This window comes from Ictidomys tridecemlineatus, chromosome 4 (assembly GCF_052094955.1).
Source record: "Ictidomys tridecemlineatus isolate mIctTri1 chromosome 4, mIctTri1.hap1, whole genome shotgun sequence".
Taxonomy (NCBI): domain Eukaryota; kingdom Metazoa; phylum Chordata; class Mammalia; order Rodentia; family Sciuridae; genus Ictidomys; species Ictidomys tridecemlineatus.
Window position 1 is genome coordinate 177830235 of NC_135480.1, and position 22597 is coordinate 177852831.

General features: G+C 49.2%; 1 protein-coding gene across 1 annotated transcript in view; it reads right to left on the reverse strand.

Moving 5' to 3' along the window:
- The window catches only part of Gabbr2 (gamma-aminobutyric acid type B receptor subunit 2), a 352225-nt gene that overhangs the window by 75046 nt on the left and 254582 nt on the right, over positions 1-22597 (reverse strand). Inside the window, exons 9-11 of the mRNA XM_078047869.1 lie at positions 11877-11957; positions 7916-8066; positions 5091-5223 (exon numbers count right to left, since the gene is read on the reverse strand). Coding sequence (XP_077903995.1) covers positions 5091-5223; positions 7916-8066; positions 11877-11957 — 365 coding nt within the window. The remainder of the gene's footprint in view (positions 1-5090; positions 5224-7915; positions 8067-11876; positions 11958-22597) is intronic.

Consider the following 22597-nt stretch of genomic DNA (forward strand, 5'->3'; position numbering starts at 1 on the left):
ACACTAGTCCTCAGGGGACCAGGTCTCTGGTGCTTGCATTTCTTCTACATGCTTAGTCTCTAAGACCCAAACACAAAATGAAGCAGCCAGAGCTGATCTTCCCCTTGCTACTCCAAGTGTAGGCTGGGGACGCTGCAGCGCTAGCTCTTGGGAGCATCACAGTACAGAATCACAGGCCATCCCAGATGTTCCAACACAGATCCGCATTTCATCAAGACGCCAGGTGATCCACACCTACGCTGAGCTGCACTGGCCACGAAGGGGATAGTCAAAATGGTAGTTCTCTTTAGAGCAGATAGTAAGTGGAAGGGGACAGAAAGGGCTCCTGGGATACAGTTCATGTCATTTCTTATTATGGATCCTGGATTCACAGTTGAGTTCAGTTTGTGGGAATTCATTGAGTGATATATTTGTGATACTATACATATAAATAAGTGTATATTTATATGTCAGGGGCACACACCATCCTGGCTTGTCCCCAATTCAGTTCTGGTACAGCAAAATCACACAAGGCCAGAAGTGGTCATGGATATACCTATACCAAATTGACCAGCACCAACCCCAGTTTCTAGGCTCTTCTTCAGCCCACTTTATCAATGCCTCTCTTAGCAGTGTCCAGAGGTGAACACAGTTACCCTGACAGAGTCCCCCCTTTCATTCATTCATTCATAATGATAATAGCTAACATGTACTGAATCTTGCAATGTGGCATGCATTAGGTCCTTCACATAACGATCTCATTAAATCCTTATAAGCATAGTATTATCCATATTTTGGAGAAAGAGAAATAATCCCTAAGGTACAGAGATATTAATAACTTGAATTTACAAAGCTTGGAAGCAGTGTATTTGGGAATTGAACACAAACAGTCTGATACCAGAGCCTCTCTCTTGTGTTAGATATATACTCTCATATATCCTGAGGACACATCAAAAATGAATTTATACACTAACATCAATGAAAAGTACACCTTTAAAGGGTGAATGTTACAGTCTATGAATTATATCTTGATTTTTAAATATCCAAATGGACAAAGATCTTGGTTGGGATAAAAATTGACTGGATCCCTAAGAAATTAGTTGACCTGTTTTTCCTGGTATAAGCTAGCTAACAAAAATCAAAGCATTTCTTAAAAAAAAAAAAAAAAAAAAAGAGCAGAGCAGGCATCTTTGCAGTCCAACAGGGAGTCTCTGTCCTGCCACCTAGCAATGCAGGACAGGTTTTTGACTTTCCTACGAGGTGGGGGGACAGTGACTCCTACCTTCCTGGTCAGGTGGCTGTGGGCTCTGGAAGGAATGGCTGCACCCAGCAGCAGAAAGCAGACCCTTGGGGAAGCAGGGTGCACAGTACTGAGCTCTGCGAGGGCTTGGACTGGGGAGGTAGTGAAGCTGCTGACTACTGCACCCCAGGATCTCCTGAGCCGGGAGGGTGCTGCAGACCCACATTGGGACTGCAGGCCGGCCAGGCCTCCTCAGCCCCTCTGCAGAGCCCCCGCCTACCCTGCACCCTGGAACTGGGGTTCTGTCTGTGCCTACCATGCCTATGCATCTCACCTGGCTCCCTTTCCTGGCTGGCAGGGGCTGGACTTCCTGAGCCAGGCCAACTTGTCAGAAAGAGCAGGCACTCCCTTCCCTTGGCACTGGGGTTCTGGCCCACACCCAGCACCAGCCTCCTAGGCAGCTCTGTGCCCACAGGGGCCACGTTGCTATGGTGATTCCACTACTGACACAGTGTCCAGGGAGACAGCACCATGTAGCTGGAGCTGTTTGCAAGACTTGCTGAAACCGGCACTGACAGGCTGGGAAGATTCCAGAAAGGGTCAGAGAGTGGGGGATGGGAGCTAAGTATAGCTCTTCCCTAGCAGTAGAATTGTGTGTGCGTGTGTACATACACAGGTGCTCACACTTGCGCCCACCCGTTGCAGGTTAGAATGGCCCTATGGAGCAGAGACACAGCCAGCCCCGAGAGAGGTCCAATCTGTGACTGTCATGGGCTTCTTCCTGAGGTGGTGTGTGTGGTTTATCATTGTTTTATTTTTATATTAAAAACTAAAAGAATAGAAAAAAGGTGTTTATAAGACAGCAGGTAACATTCTACCTCACACCTGAGGCTGACTTTGAGGTCTACCTTGCCCCTTGGCTTTGAAGATTTCTCACAGAACCCAGACAAGGTGACTCACCTTGCCCCTTCCTCCACCTGCCCCTCCCACTCACCCTGTGCTGCATACCAGGCAGCTGTCTGAACCGTCTCATTTAACCCATGTCGCATCCAACAGAGAGTATTATTACACTCATCTTACAGGTGACAAAACTGAGGTCATTGTTTGGGGATCCATTGTTGCCCATCCATCCCAGAGTTTGCTAGAGACAAGGCCCAGGGGTGGGAGGCAGCCTTCTAGGTCCAGGAGAAGAGAACTTAAGAAACCTCATGGAATAAAGGACTGATCCCCTGCAAGTGTTAGAGTACAACTCATGTGGCCCTCAGGTACCCACTGGGGACTGTATGCATGTTCTAAATCCAAGAGCTTTTAGGCCCTCCTCCAGAGAATGATCCAGTAAGTGACCCCAGTCCCAATCATGCACACATTTTGCTGACCCAGTTTCACCCAGAGGAGTTCCTCTAAGCCTTTCTCCAAGTCATCAATGCGGGTTCCCTTTGCAACAGCCCTGAAAGGACCCGACTGCCAACTGTGAATTCCCAGGGGTGTGAGAAGCAGCCCCCGCCTCCTCCCGAGCCTCGTGCCCGCTAATGCCCATTTGTGAAGTGCTTTATGATTTATTCATACGCCCTCCCAGGCTTCCCAGGACAAGCTTCCTCTCACACAAATGAGTGCAGCTCCTGGAATAGAATGTCAGGCTTCATTAAAAGAAAAACGGCGGGTGTGGGGATGTCCCTTTCTTGCAGCGTTTGTAGAATTCAGGTCAAACTTGAGAAAGCACCTGAGCCAGAACAGGCTTTGGCCAAAACAAGTGACCCAGTGGCTTCTCTCTTGGGAGAGGACACTCTCTGGGTGGGGAGCTTTCTGTGTCTGCCTTGGTATCACCAGACTAGCCCTGGTGCCATTTTCATGATTGTCATCATCATGACGTCCTTGAATTTGTGGAGGGGCTCAAAGCACTTTGGAGATGGAAGAAGGAATCCTCATACTCCTTCTCACTGAGCTTGGTAGGGAGCCTCAGGGCGGCCCTGCACACAGCTCCACACTGCCCAGGAAAGCTGAGCACAGACAATGATAATGTCATGAAAGGGCAGGGCCTCACCATGCATAAAAGTCTTGCTGATGCAGCAACCTTGGGGACTTAATGGGCTTCTCGCCTCCCCTGATGCCAACACCCCCTCCACACAGCAGTCATTCCAGCGCCAGAGGGTCTCGCAGTGTCAGGAAGAACCCTGCTAATCCATACCTATAAGGACCTCTGAGGGGCTCGGTGTCTTTGGAATCTGACCCCAGGCACTCTGAAGCCAGGTGCACAAGGAATGTTTGTCTCTTGTAATCCTGTCTTGACCTCACAGGAGGGCAGAAGGAAGCAGTAGGGGCACTGCTGAACTTGTAACAAAAACCCTGGGTGGGAAGCAGGACCTACGGAGCCCTGGAGCTCGAGGGCTTAACCTTCCTCCAGGTGTACCCCCGAAGTGGAGGGTGCCTGAGCATACCCGGCCTCACTGCCTCTTGTGGTGACTGGGAGATGACCTTATACTTCTCAGTGGAACCTTTAGAATAAGGTGAGTGTATCTGTAGACATCTCTCTGGCTGGATGATTCATGCTAAAATTACTGGCAACACCAATTTCTTGATGCTGTGGGGCAGTGTGATTTAACCATCTGCAGGAATCAGGGGGCATTGTCACCCAGAACACAGGATCCCAGGGGCCTCCCTGGTTTCCTCATGCTGTCTCAGAGAACAGGTTTCCTCCCTGGTTTCCTCATGCTGTCTCAGCCACATGTTTTAAGGGCCCTTCACTCACGTATCCCTCCTTGCTAGGCTTTCACCCATCACTGTCTGGCAGTGGGCAACTTGAAACTTCAGAGCAATAAATGAGACCTAAAGAGATGGCTGTGCAAAAATGGGCCTCCTCTGCTCCCAATAGCTCAAGAGAAACAGCAACCACAGAGAGCAGCTTTTGCATTAATCTGGTCCACAAAGATGTTTTGCTAGCCCCTGTAGCTCTGATCTTCCAGGTGGAGAACTGGGTGAATTGCTGCAGTTAGGTCAATAAAGAGACCCAAATGGCTCACAAGTTTTGAGAGGTCACTATTGTCCAAGTCCAGAAATAAATTACAATTGGTTCCCATACTGTTAACTTTCAGCCAAGACTGACTTAGTTTCACACAATTGCAAAGGCATAACTTAAAAAAAACCATAATAACTAAAGGGCATTTCTTTGGATATTAAAAAAATTTAAATGTTAATTACTTTTCAAGATGATTTTTCTAAAATATGGTAAATAAATCATATTGTGTCGGGCTTCTTTAAATACATGCATCCTCATGGGGATGATACAGCCCCCTGGGGAGTTAACACTGGTTCTTTTATGTGGAGAACACCAATCTTTTCTGTGTAGGTACATATAGTACACACACAGACACAGGCATTTCTGGTATTAAAATTTCGTGGGAGAGATGATTAGGAAAACGTGTTTCCAAAGGCTCCTGATGGGAGCAATAATGAAAAAGAAAGTTGGGAAATACCACTGAAGTAGAAAACCCTGCTACAGCTTTTCTGAGTGAAGCAAGGTCAGCCACACAAACATCTTTTGTCACATTCTGTGAAGGTCACCCATGTAACCAGATGTTTCCTCAATGACCCTGACCCTGACTTGATGCTGAGAAGTTTCTGGTAATTCTCTTTCCTCCCTTTTCTGGGGTATCCCATCACCTCTGAGGGGCCTGTTAAACACATCACCTTACTTTCCAGGCAGCTCATGCTCCTTCTGGTCTGAAAGTGATCTCATACTCCCCTGTCAGGTTGCAGACTGCTAGGTGGGTCATTTCCTGCTTATCTGTGTATTTTCACGCATTTCTAGGTTGGCATCTGTGTGGGGTGGCTGAGGGTCACCAAGAGACCCTTATGTCATATGCCCATGACTTACAGTGCAGAGGGTTTCGAAGGTCTTTTCCGAGACAAAGGATCCATCAAGACCAAAGAGAAAAATGGAGGCGTAGGAAAGCATTCCTCCGAGGATGATCAGATTGTTCATGTAGGGACTTGACATCTTGATCAGCCTGAGAAGAAGAAAGGTGGCACATTTACAGAGGGGCTAATCTGGTCAGTCCTTCAACACACTTCCCAGGTGCCCCCAGGTGTGCGTGGCGGCCAAGGATAGATGGGGGGAGAAAGATGGAAGCCCTGTTTCCCTCACTTCCTGATCCTCACTGATTAGGGGATACTGCCCTTCATTCAAGGACCCAGATGACTATGCATTTCTAATTGTTGATTTTCCTGCTTCCTTTATCAAGTTCACTCATCTCTCCCCTAGAAACGGGTGAACTTGATCTGTTGCCTCAACTTCTTCATTTGTTAATTTTCAATTTTACTCCATGGTGCTAAGTCAACAGGTTTTTTTGGCCAGGGCTGGGAAACATGCAGATCTAGGGAATTCTACATTGGAGTGACCTTCCACAGTGAGGAGGGATTCTGCTGAGCGCAGACATCAGGGAGGTCTGTGGGTGAGTATTTGGGGTTGCTTAGGAACCCTGTCATCAGGTATCCAGTGAGTTATCAGCAATGGCTGCCTCTGAGCACTCAGGAAGCTCACACTAAGGGCCACATATGTGGTAGAAACGCCTCTCCCAATCACTGTCCCTGCCCTAGGAGGTGGATGATGGAGTCTTCATCCCCTACCCCTACCCATATCTTCACCAGCCTACAGTTGGGAACATTCTTTATACCCCCAAACTCTCCAATGCTTCTTTTCCACTTCTGTGAGGAGTTCTGTGGTAGTTCCCAGGTGCCCAGCAAGCCAGGACGAAATGAGGCTGTCCAGGGGCTGGAGTTACCCTTGGAGGTACCTGGCTCTCCAGCACAATCAGCTCAGAAAGTTTGAAGTTTTCTGGCCCCACCATGTTCAGGGACTCTTTGGCAGATTGTAATTGTTCCCTGAGTATTTTTCTTTACATTCTGCAGTTCTATTCATCCTTCACATTTTAAACATGCAACATGTCAAAGCAATAGGAAAATAAAAAGCTTGCTGCTTTTCTGTGTGTATGGACTACATACAAAGCTTCAAGTTGGAAATTCTGTGGACCAGAGCTTGGACCTGCCTCCCTCTAGAGGCACATCTAGATAAGTCCCTTATCCTGACTGAGTTTCCTGGCCTGTGAAACATACTGGTTGACCATGCTGTCTAGGATCCCCAGGGCATTAAGCTGGCACTGAGCCCCTGGGGGTCCTTTCATAAACCTGAGGCTGAAAAGGGCCTTCATTTTCAATAGCAGAGCAGACTGGGGAGGGCAGAAGTTAGCAGACTTAGGAGTAGGTGGCCCCTATAGGATGGGCGCCATTTAGGTAAGTAGAAGTGAGAGGGATTGGGAATCATATTGCTATTTATTTCTTATCTCTGCAGATTTTTCAATAGCAAATCCAGCTAAAAAATGCAGTTGTTTTTGCCTATTGAAAAGAGAATGGCAATTTACCCTAGGAGACCATGAGAGGGTAGTTAAGGAATTAAAAGAGCTTGAGCTTATGCTGGGGCAGCTCGCTGTTCTGATGGGAATTCTTGAGGCGGGTAGGGAGGCGCTTGACCCTAACTGGGAGCCAACTTTGTGTTCAGCTCGGAGGTACAGCTCCCATTTAAGGGTTGTACCAAGTAGAAAAAGTTGGTTCAATCTTTTTGCAGCAATATACCTGTTATTGTGGTTAATAAAACAACAGGTGAATAAAACTCTAATTTGTTCTTCAGGGAATGGGTTAGATCTAAGCAATTGCTTAAAAAAACAAATCCTAAACACCAAAAATATAAAACCCCCCACAAGAGCCTGGGGCTTCAAATTCCTCCCTTGCAAGTAGGAAGAGAAGCTAAACAGTTTTCCTTGGAATTCATGTTGTTCCTGGTAGCCTGTGAGGTGACACAACATGGCTTCTGGGCATGGTGTCAGATCTGAGGTGCTGCATCAGGCACTGAGGCTGCCCCCCAAATAACCAAGCTCTGAGCCCTGTTAGGCTCTCCCACAACAAAGCAGGAGCTGCCTGCAGGGATTCACCATGGAAACCAAAGAAGCTGGCTGTGCGTGGTCAACACCAGCACCTGGAGTGGGGCCTGTTTGACCCACGACTGACCAGAATAATTTAGACTGAAGCTCTGTCCTTGGGAGAGTTAGGGCATATGTTTGGGAAAAGCAACCAAAACAAGAAACCCAGGGGACAGGTCCTCACACTTGTGGACAGCAGTCTCCTGTCATGGAGGTTGGGGGTTCTTATTTGTAACATAGGAAACATCAGGAGGGTCAAGTGAGATTATGTAAGGACGGGATTTTTGCATTGTCACATGTTCCAACAGGAGTCCCTCATCCATCAGTGATTTCCAAAGATATCTGGGAGGGGGAAGAGAAGCTGGGGAATTCTGTCTTCTGGTTTTCTACTCTCAGATCATATAGCATACTAAGTATATCCAAAGAGCTGAGAAGGTCTGTGGACTTGGAGTCTTCTATTTTATTTAACCTGGTCTTCTCCAAACTCAGTTGACCAAGGATTCCTGTGTAACCAGTAGCCCTGCCTGTGTGTGTGTGTGTGTGTGTGTGTGTGTGTGTGTGCATGTGCACGTACCTAAATCATCCTGGTGACTGAGTTACACACTTCAGGAAACTCTACCTAAGAACTTTTGTGCCCCTGGAGAATCTGTCATGTGAAGATCCTAACTTGGACCATGAAGTTGACAACCCAGATGGTGTTATCCTGGAAGAGGGCCTAGCAGCTTACTTCTGATTCCGATTCTTGATGTTGAAGAAGAGAAAAGCACTGGCCATGATCATGCCGAGGATGGTGAGGGCCGAGAGGATGCTGTAGAGAGGCAGGGAGATCTTCCGGAGCTGCTCCAGGATGATGGTCTTGTCCTTGGGCGGTTCGGATCCTATAATGTCAAGGGGAAGACATCAGTGGAGCCCAGTGCATAGTCATTCCCCAGGGACATCCTCATGTAGGTGTCTGTGACATTGGCCAGACTCTTGCACCACAAATGTATCCATGGCACATCTATCTCCTGAGTGAGTTGGATCGGTGGCTGGCCAGTCAGCCCAGCAGGGAGCCTGAGCCAGGACTTATTTCTTTCTCTAAATAGAATCAATCAGGGGTTTGCGATGCATTTAATAGCCATTAGAAGACTAGAATTTGATTTGGTCTAATTACGCTGTTGAAAACCATCACCATTCATCCCCAAAGGTAACATAGACTTGGAAGGCTCAGGGCTCAGTGATGTGAGCAGGTACCACTGGGTGCCATTGGGGTGAGGATCTTGGCTGTGGCCTCAAGGACTCTGCTCCTACCCACACATGATAAATGATCACCCCTCAACAGGGCAGACCTCCCGCCTGTCAATTCCGTGGTGACACAGATGTGCTCTGGCTGCAGATTTTCTGCCTCAAGGTCATTATATTATACAAGTTCTTTGGTTTGCTGTTTCCATAAGACTTGCTAACTGTGGGGGGCAGAAGCTACCTTCCTTTCCTGCCGATCTAGGACTGGACTGAAACTGTGGGGTTCCATTTCTCGATGTGACTGCAGAGCTGCCCTGCTCATTCATCAAGGGCGCCAGAAACCTCAGGGGCCCTGAGGGTCTCAGAGAAAACACATTTCTCTGCATGGTTGCAAAATTGCCCTGTTTTAGTTTTACCAGGTGCAGGCTGGTTTGAGATGAGGGATGCAGGGACTCCCTCAGCTCCCTGAAAAGCCCTTTCTTTCTTAGGTACTATTTCAGGTCAGGTTTCTGCTGTGGAATTGTGAAACTTCAGGACTTTTCCCTCCACCAGCACCTGGAGTGGGGATACGGGGATGTTGGATGCAGGGGAGTAGCTAAAGCTGGGAATCCCGGGAGCTCCATTAGGGGTCACAATGACCTCCCTGGGAGTGCCATGGACACTAGCTTCATTTATGCCTCTGTTCCCCAGGAGACAAACCAGGATGGGCACCAGAATGGTGGCAGGGGTGGATAACTCCCCCTAACATCTGTGTTTAAAAACTTTGGCTCACAGGTTCAAATGCGTTTAGAAACATTCAATGGATAAAAAAAGAGTTGGAGCTGTCTAAGAAATCTAGGGAAGTTGCCAGGTTTGAAAACAGCTGGGAACCTGCTGGTGTGTTCAGGTGAAGCCTTAAGTGACTCATACAAAGTGACATTTATAAAATGAAGGCTTCAAGGGCTGAAAGTCAGGGCAAAAGCAAACACAAGGTAGAGGCAATATCCTTTCTTACTTCTAGAAGTGAGAGTTTAACATCTGGAAACTTCTTCCCTACTCTGCATCACCCCGGCCCCACACACTGAGACTGCAAGAAGTTGGCTCAGGGCCTTCTGGCTCCCAAAATCAAGAGAAGTTCTGGAGATCAGAAACAATTTCCTCTTGGGACACTGAGTTTTGGGTAGAAGGTGATATGGCCACTAGTGAGTTTGGGTCCTAATGTTTAGAAACAACTTCAGAAAATTAACACCAACTTCTCCTCCTTATTCCAACCTTCCCTCTTTCCAAAATGGTGCCTCCACAAGATATATCTCCATGAAAATGGTAAGGGTGGACCAGATGCATTAGTGGGAGCGACGCCTGAGTTTTCTTTCTTGCTTCCCATCCGGTTCATTCACTCCTTAGTTTTCCATTCACCACCATTTGTTCATTCATCATGATTGACAGCCCCCTTCTACCTGTCAGCCATTCCCATCTTAGAGAGGGGCAGCAGTTTTCTAGGTGTTGAGTGCATTTTATAGCTAGTAAGTGATAAAGCTGGCAGAAGTGGGGCCTGCGTCTGCCTAACTCTGAAGCCTGTGCTCTACCCACTGTGCCATGGGGTCCTGGCAGGGTGGACAGCCGCAGCATGAAACAGCAGTGCAGTGCCCCCTGATGGAGCCAAGAGGCTCCAGAGAGGAGACTAGGGGGAGCGGAGTCCTGGGAGATGATAAGTCTTTGGGGTTACCAGGAAGACAGAGCACAGTGGGCAGAGGCACAGGGGTGTCACAACATCTGAGGAACTGTAAGTAGGGTGACTATGGAGATTTGAGAGAAGAGACAGAGAATTGTGGGGTGGCCCCCAAATGAAGGCCTTGGGGACACAGCACACAGAAAGACCCCCTATCTGTGAATGAGCACTGGGGACCATGCAGGGCTCTGAGCAGAAGTGAAGCACCCTCAGCTCAGTGACAGCAAGGCCCCTTTGGCTGCTGAGGGCAGATGGGACTTGAGCAGCCACAATGGTGATGGAAGATGGCAGGGGCTGGTGCAGGGAGTTGGGTGAGGGAGGCTGGAGCTGAATTGGGCAGAGATACGGGCAAGAGAGGTGGGTCCTGACTCTGGAGGCATCCTGACATGGCTCTGGATTCAAACACTAGTGTTCAGTCTCTGGGCAGCGGAGAAGGACTGAGAAGCAGGCAGTGGGCCTGGCCTGGCAGGGCCTGAGCATCATCAGTGATGGGTGGTTACCCTGACCGTTCTTTAGCAATTGCCCTGGCTCCCCCTCCACCCACTGCCATTCGTTTTTCTTCTAGTTATGTCTCATTATTTTATTTTGTACTTGAATCTTTCCTTCAGTTTCTAAACCCAGAATCCTTATTCAGTAAACCCTGAGCAGACAGGCCTAGCCCTGGATCAGGAGCCACGGTTACAGGCCTTGCCTCTCACAGCCTGTATGAACTTGCGGTGACAAGTTCATTTCCCAATCTGTACAACAGGGATGAGAGAACTTGCCTACCTACTTTTCAAAGATTTTCTGTGGCACCATGAAGTAATGTGTTATATGCTCAGTGATGGTTCCCTTAGGTGGGATAAGAAGGCCCAGCTGAGTGTGGAGACCACACTCAGGAGCCACATTGGAGGCTGACTGGAGCATTGCAATGTCCTTAAAGTTGAATTCCATAGATCCAGTGGACGTGTAGGGACATGGAAAGTCTAACTAAAGGGTCATGGAAGAACCTTTTCTGGTGGCCTTGGTTTTAAGAAGGCACAGAAAGCTAGCCATCCTATCCATCCATCCACCCACCCACCCACTAATCCATCCATTCATCCATTCATTTATCCATCTATCCATTCATGCATCCATCCATCTATCCATTCATCCATCCATCCATCTATCCATTCATCCATCCATCCACGTGACCCGATCATGTATTACTTTTTCAATCAGATGTCACTGAATCTTCAACATGTGCCAGACCTGACTGATATCAGGAATCTGGAAGGAGGATCATGGTCCAAATCACAATTTCAAGGCAAAGTGATGGTGGCCATAGGAGAGGCAGAGACAAAAGTCAGAAGCAAAGAGTTAGCTGGCCGGTAAAGGAAGGCTGCCCAGAAGTGACATTTGACCTGATTCTAGAAGGCTAGGAGGAGTCCTCTAGCAGAAGAGAGGGAAAGGTCTTCTAGCAAGAGCAGCAAGTGCAAGAGCCTTATTGCCAATCCAACCAAAACCTTTCACAGAGTTGGAGACACAGCTAAATTTAGCTGGACCACCTTTCAAAAGAATGACTGCTGGTCACCCAATGGCTTAAATATCTCACTCTGTGAAAATTCCAGGAACCCATTCCAGGTTCTGAAATGGGACCCTGGGTTCCGTAAAGAGTAACTGTGTTGAGGCTGTGACCTTGACCCCATGAAATCAAGGACTCAGTTTATCCCAGTCCCCAGACAATGTCCAGCCTTGGGAGTGACTGAGCACCTTCTCCTCTGAGAAGCCCCTGCCTTACCTTGGAATCTGATGGTGTCATTGATGATCTCCAGGGTGTCAGCCACAGCGTTGTACTCCCCCACCTTCACTTCCCTGCTGTCTGGAGAGAGAGAGAGACAGTGGCCAATTAGATGGGGATCCTGGGTGTATGTCTGGCTCCCATCCTGGCACTTTCCAGCAGGCTTCGTTCCTCCCAGGTGGAATCACAAAGCCCCCAACCCAGATAGGTTGGGACCTCCTTTCCCACCATCTCCCCAACTGGGTGTCCATCCTCTGCTGTGTAACTTTAAGATGGAGAGCCCACTCACCCCAAAACTGGAATCTATGCTTTTACCAAGTTCATTCTGACCTTTGAACCATCTCCCCACAGCTTCCCCCTGCTCCACTGGCTCTTCCCTCTGGGACCACACAGACTGTTCCCTCTATCTGGGGACCAACCTTAGAGACTCAAAGACATAGGCCTATCATCCCATGGCAAGAGCCCCTACACCTCCTTACAGAACTTCATTTCTACTTCCTGCCCCACCCAGGCCCTTCCTAGGCCACACTCCAAGGAAGATGTCACTGTCTTTCTGGTGAGTATGACTTGGTCAGCAGGGAGTAGAGGGGATAACCCTCTGCCCCACTCTGGACACCTGAGCCCTGACAATCATCTTTGGATGAACTGAGCATCTTTGGGGGTCGTGTTGCTCTGCGGCATCACACTGAGCATGGCTTCCCGCTGCCACTGGATCCTCCTGTGCACTGATTCAGTGTGTTTTCAAACTCTTCAGTGTGTTTGCACCAGACTTAGATCCTCCCCCTCACTATCCCATTGCTGGATTTGGTCATTGCTGAGGTTAAGATGATGAGGACTGACCCGGATGGAGGCAGGAGGAATGGAGAGGGGGATCGGATTTGACAAAGGTTTCTTTTTTCCAGGTAAAACAGACACATATGATGATCAACTAGGAGATGAAGCGTGGGCAGGCAAGTCATCCAGGATTCCAGGGGTGATGGTGACGAGTGCTCAGGTCCCATGCCATGAGTGGGGAACTCAGGAAGGGGTCAGATAGAAGGAGTGGGGAGAAAACAAGTCTGTTTTGGGTGTGCTGAGCTGAGGTCACTCAGGAGCTGTCCTGAGTCTGGAGCCCAGGGCAGAGGTGTGGGCTGGGGGCAGAGTTGAGGCCATCATCAGCATGGAAGCTGGGGCAGGGGGCAGGGATGAGACCCCAGGGAGAGTGAGCCCAGGAGAAGAGGGCCAAGAGTGGCATCAGGGAAACACTGACCTCTGGTGTGGGCAGAGCAAAGCTGCTCTCAAAGGAGACTGGGAAGTTCTGACCAGGACCCCAGGAGCAGGGTGCTGGAAGAGAGGGGCATCTTAGAAGCCAAGGAAAGGGACAAGTTCACAGTGGAGGTGGCCAGCAATGACACGTCTCTGAAACTGGCACAACAAACCCCTTGAGCTGGGGTTGGTGACTTTGGTAAATGGCGGAGATTGGTGACCATAGGTGAAGCAGATTCAGGGAAAGGTGGGGGTAGAGGAAGGAACACAGGGAGTGACAGTGGAACCCCAGGATAGAGCAGGCCTTGACAAGGATGGGGAGCAGACAGGAAGGGGCCGAGGGTACTTACAGAGCCCCTACCGTGGGTGCTATGTTTAGGGTACAGTGTGAATGTGTCCCCAGAGGTTCTTGTGCGGGAAGCATGGTCCCCCATGTGGCAGTGCTGAGGTGAAGAAAACTTTAAGAGATGGGGCCCGTAGGGAGGCATGGAGGACACCACCCTCTGTTGGGACTCATGCAACTCTAAGGGACACTGTTTGGTTCCTGTGAGAATGAGTTGCTAAAGGGCTTTGGACACCCACCCTGACTCCTCTTCCCCAGTCACCGCTCACCACCCTCACACAGCCCCCATCCTGTGGTTCTACCCAGCATGAGACTCAGAGCCAAGGTGAAGTTTGGCACCATGCTCCTAAACCTTCAGAACTGTAAGCTAAATGTATCTCTTTATAAAAAGTACCTAGCCTCAGCAACAAGAAAATGGACTAAGTCAGATGGCCTGATTTGGACTTCTTTATGCCCATTTCTTGTTTAGCTCTGACGTGTGAGGAATAGCTACTCTTATTCCTACCTTACAGTCGAGGAGATGTAGGCTTCACACGGGTCCCCGATGATACAAGGGGAAGATCCATATTTAAACTTTGGACTTTCCCAACAGTCCATGCTCTTCCCAACAGGGGCTGCCTCAATGGGATCCCTATAAGGTGACAGTTTTATGTCCTTTGCCTCCTGAACTCAAAGCTACAGACAGCCCAGGATGAAGGGCCCCCATATGTGCAGGTGGGCCCCAAGTGCTTCAGACCCTGGCCAGTAAAATGCCCAGAACTTACAAAGGAATTTCAAGTGGCTACCCAGGGAAGCTGCCTCTTGGGTTTGCTCTAAGTGAATTTCTTTGCAGAAGTGCAGATGCACCTCTGGTCCCTTAGGAACACCAGAAGAGGGGTCAGGGCATCCCCTGGGTCACACTCCTGCCTGTTCCTTTGACTGTGGAGGTAGAAGGGAAGCTGTAAAAGTTACTTCCTTCTCTCTGCAAGGGTTCCTGGGGGGGGGGGTCATCACACTGTGCAGGTAGCTGTTGCTTGCCTGGGTCACCAGGCTCCTAAATGTCACATTAGCACACTCTGCTGGGGCTCCAGCATCTCTGCTCTGGCCTTTTGAAGTCTCCAGCCCCACAGATGCCCCAATCAGCTCCTGCCACTCATAGAAGCAGAGCCTGATTTATTTATTTGGCGAGGGGAACAGCACATGAAATATGTAGGATGATCGGAATAAATCATCGGGAGCCAGGAAGTGGTGTGGCTGACACCCCACGGCGCCCCCAGCCACACAGCCGGCCCGACTGTATATAGTGTCCCTCAGCACCAGCACGGGAATAAAGCTCAGCTCCCCACGATGACCATAATCACCATAATTTCTCCCTGGGGGCAGGACTTGGAGGCTGACAGGCACTTGACAAGTCACCTGTATTTAATCCTCCTGGCAAACCATCAATCAGGCCTAATTCCCCCAGTCTAAAGAGGAGGGTGGGGCCTCCAATAGGTTAAGTAGCAGCTCACAGCCACATGCTGTGCACCTGAACTCAGTCCTTTGGCTCTCAATTCAGTGCACTGTTACCACTCCTGCAGTGCAAGGCTCTGGACACTCAGCCCGTGTTTATTGAGTGCCTACTGTATGCCAGAGCCAGCTCAAGATATTTCATCCTAAAGAACCCTTCAAAAGCAGCCCCACAGGTGGCAAAAGGTTAAAGTTACTCCCATGCCCTTGACCTTGGCCTTGGACATCCTGGGTGCTGAGGAGATGCTACGCTAGTCTTCTGACTTAATCACCTCATTCGTCGTTCCACAAATGACATGGGACACCTGTTTCGTGCCAGGCTGTATGCTGGGGGCTGGAGGGACAAAGATTGAAAAAGAAACCATAATCTCTGTGCTTGTGTGACTGTAACCAAAATCAGGCACCCTCAGAATCACCAGAGGAGCACACACTCAAGGTGCCCAGCCTGGGGCCTAACCCAGGGAAGTGTCCAAGAAAAGGTAGCTCTGTTATTCACGGTCAGAGGAGCGGTGAGCTACTTGCTAGGGTCTCAAACACTTTCTATGCGTTGTTTCTGCTATCCACTCCCACGGTGGTCCTTCCATTGGAAAGGTGCTTCTTCCTCATTCTACCAGGTGAGTATGCCCATGCCCTGCTGCCTCCTCCAGGAAGCCTTCCCTGAGCACAGCTCTCCCCTCCCAGTGTCCCAGCTGCTGCAGGCTCAGGGTGCTGGTCAGAGCTTTGCCCTGGGTGTATCTAAGTCTTCTGATCCCTGCTGAGTGGAGCTTGAGGCTGTGTTTTTGCTGCCCTGGGCAGTACAGGGCCTCATCCCCTGCATTCTCCCAGGGTTCCTCCTGGGCCTGCCGAGGAAAGGTTCACGCCCTTCTGTTCTTCCTTGGCCTAGCTGAGAGGTCTCATTGACAGGACCAGCACTTTGAACTTCTAATGCTTGTGTTCCTGGTTAACTCCATCAGCTAAACAGTATCAACCGTTTATTTGGATCCTTGCAGGTGGAGACTGTGGACCAGGGGTCTGTGCACAGCCTGGAAAGAAGGTCCATGCAGGGGTCCTGAGCAGGAAGGGCTATAGCTATGGGCGGGCCTTCCTGGCCTATGCTCTGCTGCAGATTGCCACTTGCTCACCGTGGTCCTCAGCATTGAATGGGCCTTAGAGTCACTCAAAGTTTCTAGAAAATACAGATGCCTGGGTTCCAACATGAGGGATTGAGGGGTGGGTCATGGATGACAGTATTTTTAAAAAGTTCGTTAGTTGAACCTAATGTGTAGCCAGGATGGAGACCCACTGGATTAGAACGAGGGCCCTTCAAAGCTGACATTTTATGGTTCTCAGAGGCTAAAAATACCATGAAACAAAGAGCCTCCTTTCCCACAGAAGAACACTGGTTCCTTCTTGCAGTGCAAAACGAGAAGTGTTCTCTTTAAAAGGCACACTCTTTATTTCAGATTTTGGATTTGGATGCATAAAGAAAATAGGTCCTATTGGTGAAAATTTGACTGCCAAAAAATGTCCAGTCTGAAAATATTCTCTGGCTGTGGGCCTAGGAGCGTCCAGGAGACAGCTGGGCAAGAGCTTCAACCATGGCATGGTTCTGCCTCCTTCCTGGGCTGTGTCTCCCAGGCAGGAGAACAAATGGGCTGCCAACCCTCTGCTTTAGGTGGACCTGCATCCTGTGACATGGGCCCTACACTCCATGCCTCCAAATGTCCATTGTCCTTTGGCTCTGGCTCTGATTTGAGGGAAGCATATATATGCTTTGAAATTTAATTGCGCACGGGCGCACGCGTGCGCGCGAGCGCGCGCGCGCGCACACACACACACACACACACACACACACACACTCACATACACAGATCTGGTGCCTAACTTTGGAGTGTAAAACAAAAGATAATCATGGCTCAACAAAAATTGGTTCTATAAATGCACTGAATTCCAGGACCCCAAACAAATCCCAAACTCAGACACAGGAGACAGCTGTGTGCTAAAGACAGCCTCCTCCTGGGTAGGGTTGGCCTTGTTGTGGTTCTGTGGATAACCCTGGGGAAGTCTGTCCCCTGCTGGGTCTTGCTAAACAAGTGGGCAGAATGCACCATGGCCCCTGACCCTCGTCCTATGACCCTGAAATTGCTTTGAAGGGTCTTGCTTCATGGGACCTCCTATCACAGGATCTGACTGCACGGGGGGCTTGCTCCTGATGGCCTGCCCATAGCTATAGCCCTTCCTGCTCAGGACCCCTGCATGGACCTTCTTTCCAGGCTGTGCACAGACCCCTGGTCCACAGTCTCCACCTGTAAGGATCCAAATAAACGGTTGATACTGTTTAGCTGATGGAGTTAACCAGGAACACAAGCATTAGAAATTCAAAGTGCTGGTCCTGTCAATGAGACCTCTCAGCTAGGCCAATGAAGAACATGATGACCATTTGGTGACCATGGGCCTTGACTGCTTCTCTTCCTCCAAGATGAACAGCTGCTCCTCAGGAGGGAGTTTCACTCTCACCCACCTGATCTGGTGCCTGCCTAGGACCAGACCCAGCAAGTAGCTCTCCCCCATAGCAGCAAGTCTGAGCAGTTGCCTCAACATTGCAGAGCAGACGTGGATGCTGAGCTTCCTTGGCATACCTGCTTCTCTACTGTCCCAACAATGTAGCACTGCCACATTTTAACTAAATCCATCCATCTCTGCGTTGAGGTTTTTAACAGGCTGGGTGGACACTGGCCAAATAGTTCAGAGCTAGTATAACCTGCCAGAGATTTATGTGTACCCTAACTCAACCGAACTGGCCCAAGGGCAAGAGCCACATGCCTGAGGGACCCATCTCACACAAGAGATGATGGCACAGAAGCACCTCCTCCTTGTGGCGACGCTCACCGCCTCTTCAGAACACAGCCCAGATGCCACCTTTCTCACGCATCTTCATGGAGTCCACCAATTAGAGCTGAGTGTCCCTCCTGTGAATGCCCACAGCCACCTGTTCGTTGGACTAGGAGCCCCTGAAGACAGGACCTGCCTCTTACCCATCTTGACACCCCCTGTGCCCACCCAAGGCCTGGCATGTAGGGGATGCCATGGTTGTTGAGAAACTTCAAAAATATGAACCACAGGACCAAAACAAAGGGCAGAATGCGGGGAGGGGGGTGAGTGGGGTGGGGTGGCGATGTTTATCCACATGAAAGTTTAGATAAAACTCCTGTTTAACAACAACTTCAAGTTCATAGACACATGACAGAGCAGGAGAAGCTATTTGCAAAGCTAAAAACCAAGACGGGTTTGATATCCAATTGACAGCAGGAACTCTTGTGAATCAACCAGAAAAAAGACAGCAAGCTCAAAATAAAAATGGTCAAAGGGTCAGAACTGACGATGAATAAATGACTAATAAGCACAGGAAGGAAGGCCCAACTCCTTAGGAATCAGAGAATGATGTTTAAAGTCCTGGTGGGATGTTACTTTATTCTTTTAGACTGACCAAAAAATCAGAGGTCTGGTCAATACCATGTGGGTATGGGACAGAAACATAAGGATCCTTTGGCCAGTGGGAGTGGACATGGGTATGTTCATTTCTAAGGACTTCTGGAAGGTTTTGAGCATATTCCATGTGCACACGCTTTCTGGTCTAACAATCTGTTCCTAAACATTTGTCCTACAGAAATTCCCAGGTAGGTCCATAAGAAGACACTCAGGACCCATGAGGATGGGACTTGATGGTCATTGTGGGGTGGGGGATGTGGTGGATGTGCCCCCTGGAGGCAGCAGGGAGAAACTGTGCCCTAGGTATGCACCCAGGAGCGGGAGGCATCTTAGGAACAAAGTGCTGAGTGGGAAAAGCAACAAAACAGAAGGAAAGAAAAAATAAATATGTAAAAATAGATAAAGTTACATTGAGGTAAATTCAAAATAGATATTCACAAAATAGCACGCATTTTGTAAGGACACATACAAACAATATATGCATCAAATACTTAGATGCTTGCCTTCTGTGGGGAGGCAGGAGAAGATAAGGGAATGAACGAGGGGCATAAGGGGTGAACAAACCAGGGGGTTTTCATGGACCAATGCTAACAGCACTCCATGAAGTGAGGCTGCGAAGCCAGACCACACTTTTCTCGAGAGATTCTGTAGTGGCGATAAATCTGGGGTCATTTTCAAGAATGTCCAGGAGAGGAGATGGAAACCCACAGATGCTCTGGTCTTTCTCTGTGCCAGTTACTGAGCCAGAACTATCACGGTGTCATGTCATTGAATTCTCACAGTCACTTTCCAGGCAAGGAAAAGGGTCACCTTTTATTTTATTAGTTTAAAATAAACTCTGAAATAAAGGCTCAGAGAGAACATGCTACATTGCCTGGTTAGCAATGATCAAGCACACCTGCTTCAAAGCCTGCATATCTCCCCCCATGAGAGGGGATGAGTTCACCGTCACGGGGGGCATCCAAGCATAGGTAAGACTATAAGTGAGAGGTGGGGCTCCCTTCAACATGGACAGTCTGTGGTTCAATGAAGCATATGTCTGCTAAGAAATTCTGTTCACCTTTCTTGGGCTCTGGGAAAGGGAAGCCCTGGATCATCAGGGCTGAGAGGTGTCAAAGCTGGGGACAGCCTCCCATTCCCAAAGAGTCTGTGTTCATGTCTGTTCTTTTACTCCTGTTTTCCCACCACCCTGAAGTTCAGTGGATGACATCTCCACTCTTAATTATAAGGAGTTGAATGGCAGTCCAGCAAGATGGGCTTTGTAGACCCTTGGCCAGGTGAAAGGGAGCAGCAATGTGTGACGTGATACAAGGAGAAGGATGTTAAAAATTAGCCCCAGGAGTCTCAGACTAGGGACAAATTAGCTCCAAAAGTTTTCTAGAAAGTTCTGGGAAATTATCTTCCTGCCTTTATGGGCTCTGGCATTTGGCCAGAGAGATTATGAAGCCCCTGGGGGACAGGGACTGTATCTTATTCAACTTAGCTTTCCCAGAGGACTCTGTAAAGCGCCCGGCAGATGCTCAGGAAACGCGTGCTGAATAGAACCGTATCTGTTACCCTAAAGATCGAACCATAATTAATGTCTGCAAATGGAAAGAAGGCGCCTCGAGTTCACTAGGAACATTCTGAATGACAATTATGTCATTCCAGGGATGCAGGACCTGGTCCCTTCAAATCAGGTGCCGAGATACAAAAACCCAAGTCTGAGTCCTTTTTGTAGCTCAGAAGCTATGTGAGATCTCGGCCCATTATCTCTCGCAGAGAGATTCTCACAGATAGGCCTAATGCAGGCAGCGGGACGCTCAGCTGCAGATGCTGGGGCCTCTCTGAACAGCATGGATGGGCCCTGATCGCTGTTCCTTTCAGCTCGCTCCCCTGCTGCAGATTCTGAGCCATGTTTAGACTTCAGTAGTAATGGGGATTCTTTTTTCTCTTACGGAGGAAAAAAAAATAGGCGATTTTCTAACATTCATTCTCATCTTCAGGTGGCTCAGTGGTGGGGAGGAACGGCCTGGGGAGGGGTATTGGACCTGGACAGGAAAGGTGCAGGTCCAAGGTGTGCACCTACATATGACATGAACGTCACCCCAGCCTCCCCTGCAGTACTGGGCAGCTCCCTTGGAACAGTGTCTCTCTCAGATGAGGTTTGTAAGAATATGAACACTTTCCTGGGGAGGTGACCCTAGGATCCCCTGCTAGGGCATGGGGAGTGAGCCAGGGGAGAAGGGGGTCTGTATCAGGTCCATGTATGGGAAGGTTTCTGCGTGGGCAGTTGAGGCTTGGTGCCTGGGGCAACCCCTGGGAGATGTGTGTTGGAGAAGCCTCACCTGAAGGGACAGGATGCTGGGGCACTATTCCCACTTCTCCTTTGTCATGGGCTCAGGGCTGTCCTGGGATCACCGACTCCTTGAACAACCTGCCTGCTCCCCCCACAGGTGGAGAGTTGTGCATATTCTTAGTGATGGCCTCCCCCATACCTGCTCCCCAGGATTATCCTGATGGGAGGTAAGGGCTCTGGAAGCCTTGAAAACCAAGCAGACAGAGACCTGTTGGGATTCAAAATGCCTCAGCCCAAAGAGGAACCTGGGAGCTAGCCCTGGCATGTTATTGACAACAGTTCTATTTATCTGGAACTCCTCAGTTTTTATTTAAAACAAAAACAAAAACAAAAAACTGGGCAGAGGAGGAGGTTTGTCCCACCTGGAACAACAATAGCTGGCAACAGGAACTAGCTTCAGCTCATGTTCCTGTTGTTAAGGCCTCTCAGGGCACCAGAAGTCCTTACCTGACGAAGTCAACGAAGACCACAAGTACATGAAGCCGTTCTTACATTTCCATGAGCTGGTGACGTCTCAAGCTCTGGGTTCACACTCTCACTAACGGATTCAGCAGACACAAAGCAGAGCCACAGTCCACTAGCAATGTGACATGGCTTCCCTGAGCTCGAGAGTCCCTAAAGCAAGCCCTTACTCTCCCCTGATGACATTCTCAGAGGCAGGCAGAGCTGGCCCTAGTGTTTCCCCATTTTTTGGAGGAGGAAAGGGAGGCTCAGGGATATAAAATAACCTGCCCAGTGGGATCATGCTACTAGCGAGATTCAGAGCAAGAACTTGAACCCAGGGCTTTTGCAGCCAAATGAATTCAGTGAGCTTTGCTGGGGCTCTACTGTGGGTGCAAGGGACTGTGGTGCCAATCCTACAACCCTGGAATCAAAAGGTGGAGAAGGACCTGGCTTCTTGGTTCCCTTTTGGATCTTTCCAAAGCTGCTTCCACATTTTTAATTCCTTTATATTTTAGTTTTGCAGAGTGGGGAGGAAAGCCTCCTACCAAGCACTTCCTCTACTAGAAATTAAAGGGTGTAGAAGGCACCCAGAGTTTGTGCCAATGAGAAGTCAATAAAGTATCTCATGAGGTCTTCAGAGGAAGGGTAGACTGGGTCAGCTTCCCGGATGTCACCAGTGAGTGCTTGAGAGTCAAGTGCAAGCTGAGGAGCAGGAATGGATGGAGAGCTGCCACTGCTGGAGCCAGCTGAGAGGCTGCTCCTTCTCAGCTCTGCCACCAGACCCCTCTGTATCAGAGAGGAGAGCAGGAGGCCAGGGAGGGGGAGACAGCAGAGAGAGGGTGGAAAGGGCCTAGCAGGAAACATAGCAACCCCACACAGAAGCCTTTGGCAAAGTCACTGGCATGAGGCAATTTAGGAGCTGTTACTTTGGGGTGGAGGATGAGCCCACCACCTTCTGGAAGGTTCCAGAAGACAGAGGCTAGATCAATCCCTTTTGGAGGGGAGGGAGAAGCATGGCCAGGAAAGAGGAAGGAATGAACTTGTGGTCTCATGTGAGTCAGAGATTATCCTAGTCAAGTCCCTTCCTGGACCTGGACCTCAGTTTCCCCTCTGAAATTGAAATGGTAACTAAGAGCTTTTCCAGCTTGGCCAGAGCATCCAACAACTAAGAGTCCTTCCATCCTGGGGGACAAGGCACCTCTGAGACCCTTCAAATTTAGAAAAACCATTGTGCTGATGCACACCTGCCCCCTGCCTTCTAGTGTGGCTCCTTTCAGTCCCCAAATAACCTTTGATCCTTCTATCAGGTCAACAGGATAAACATCTGTTCAACAGGCAACAGGAGTCTCTTCAGGCCTAGCTATGACATTCAGTCATAGCTAGGCAAGAAGGAAG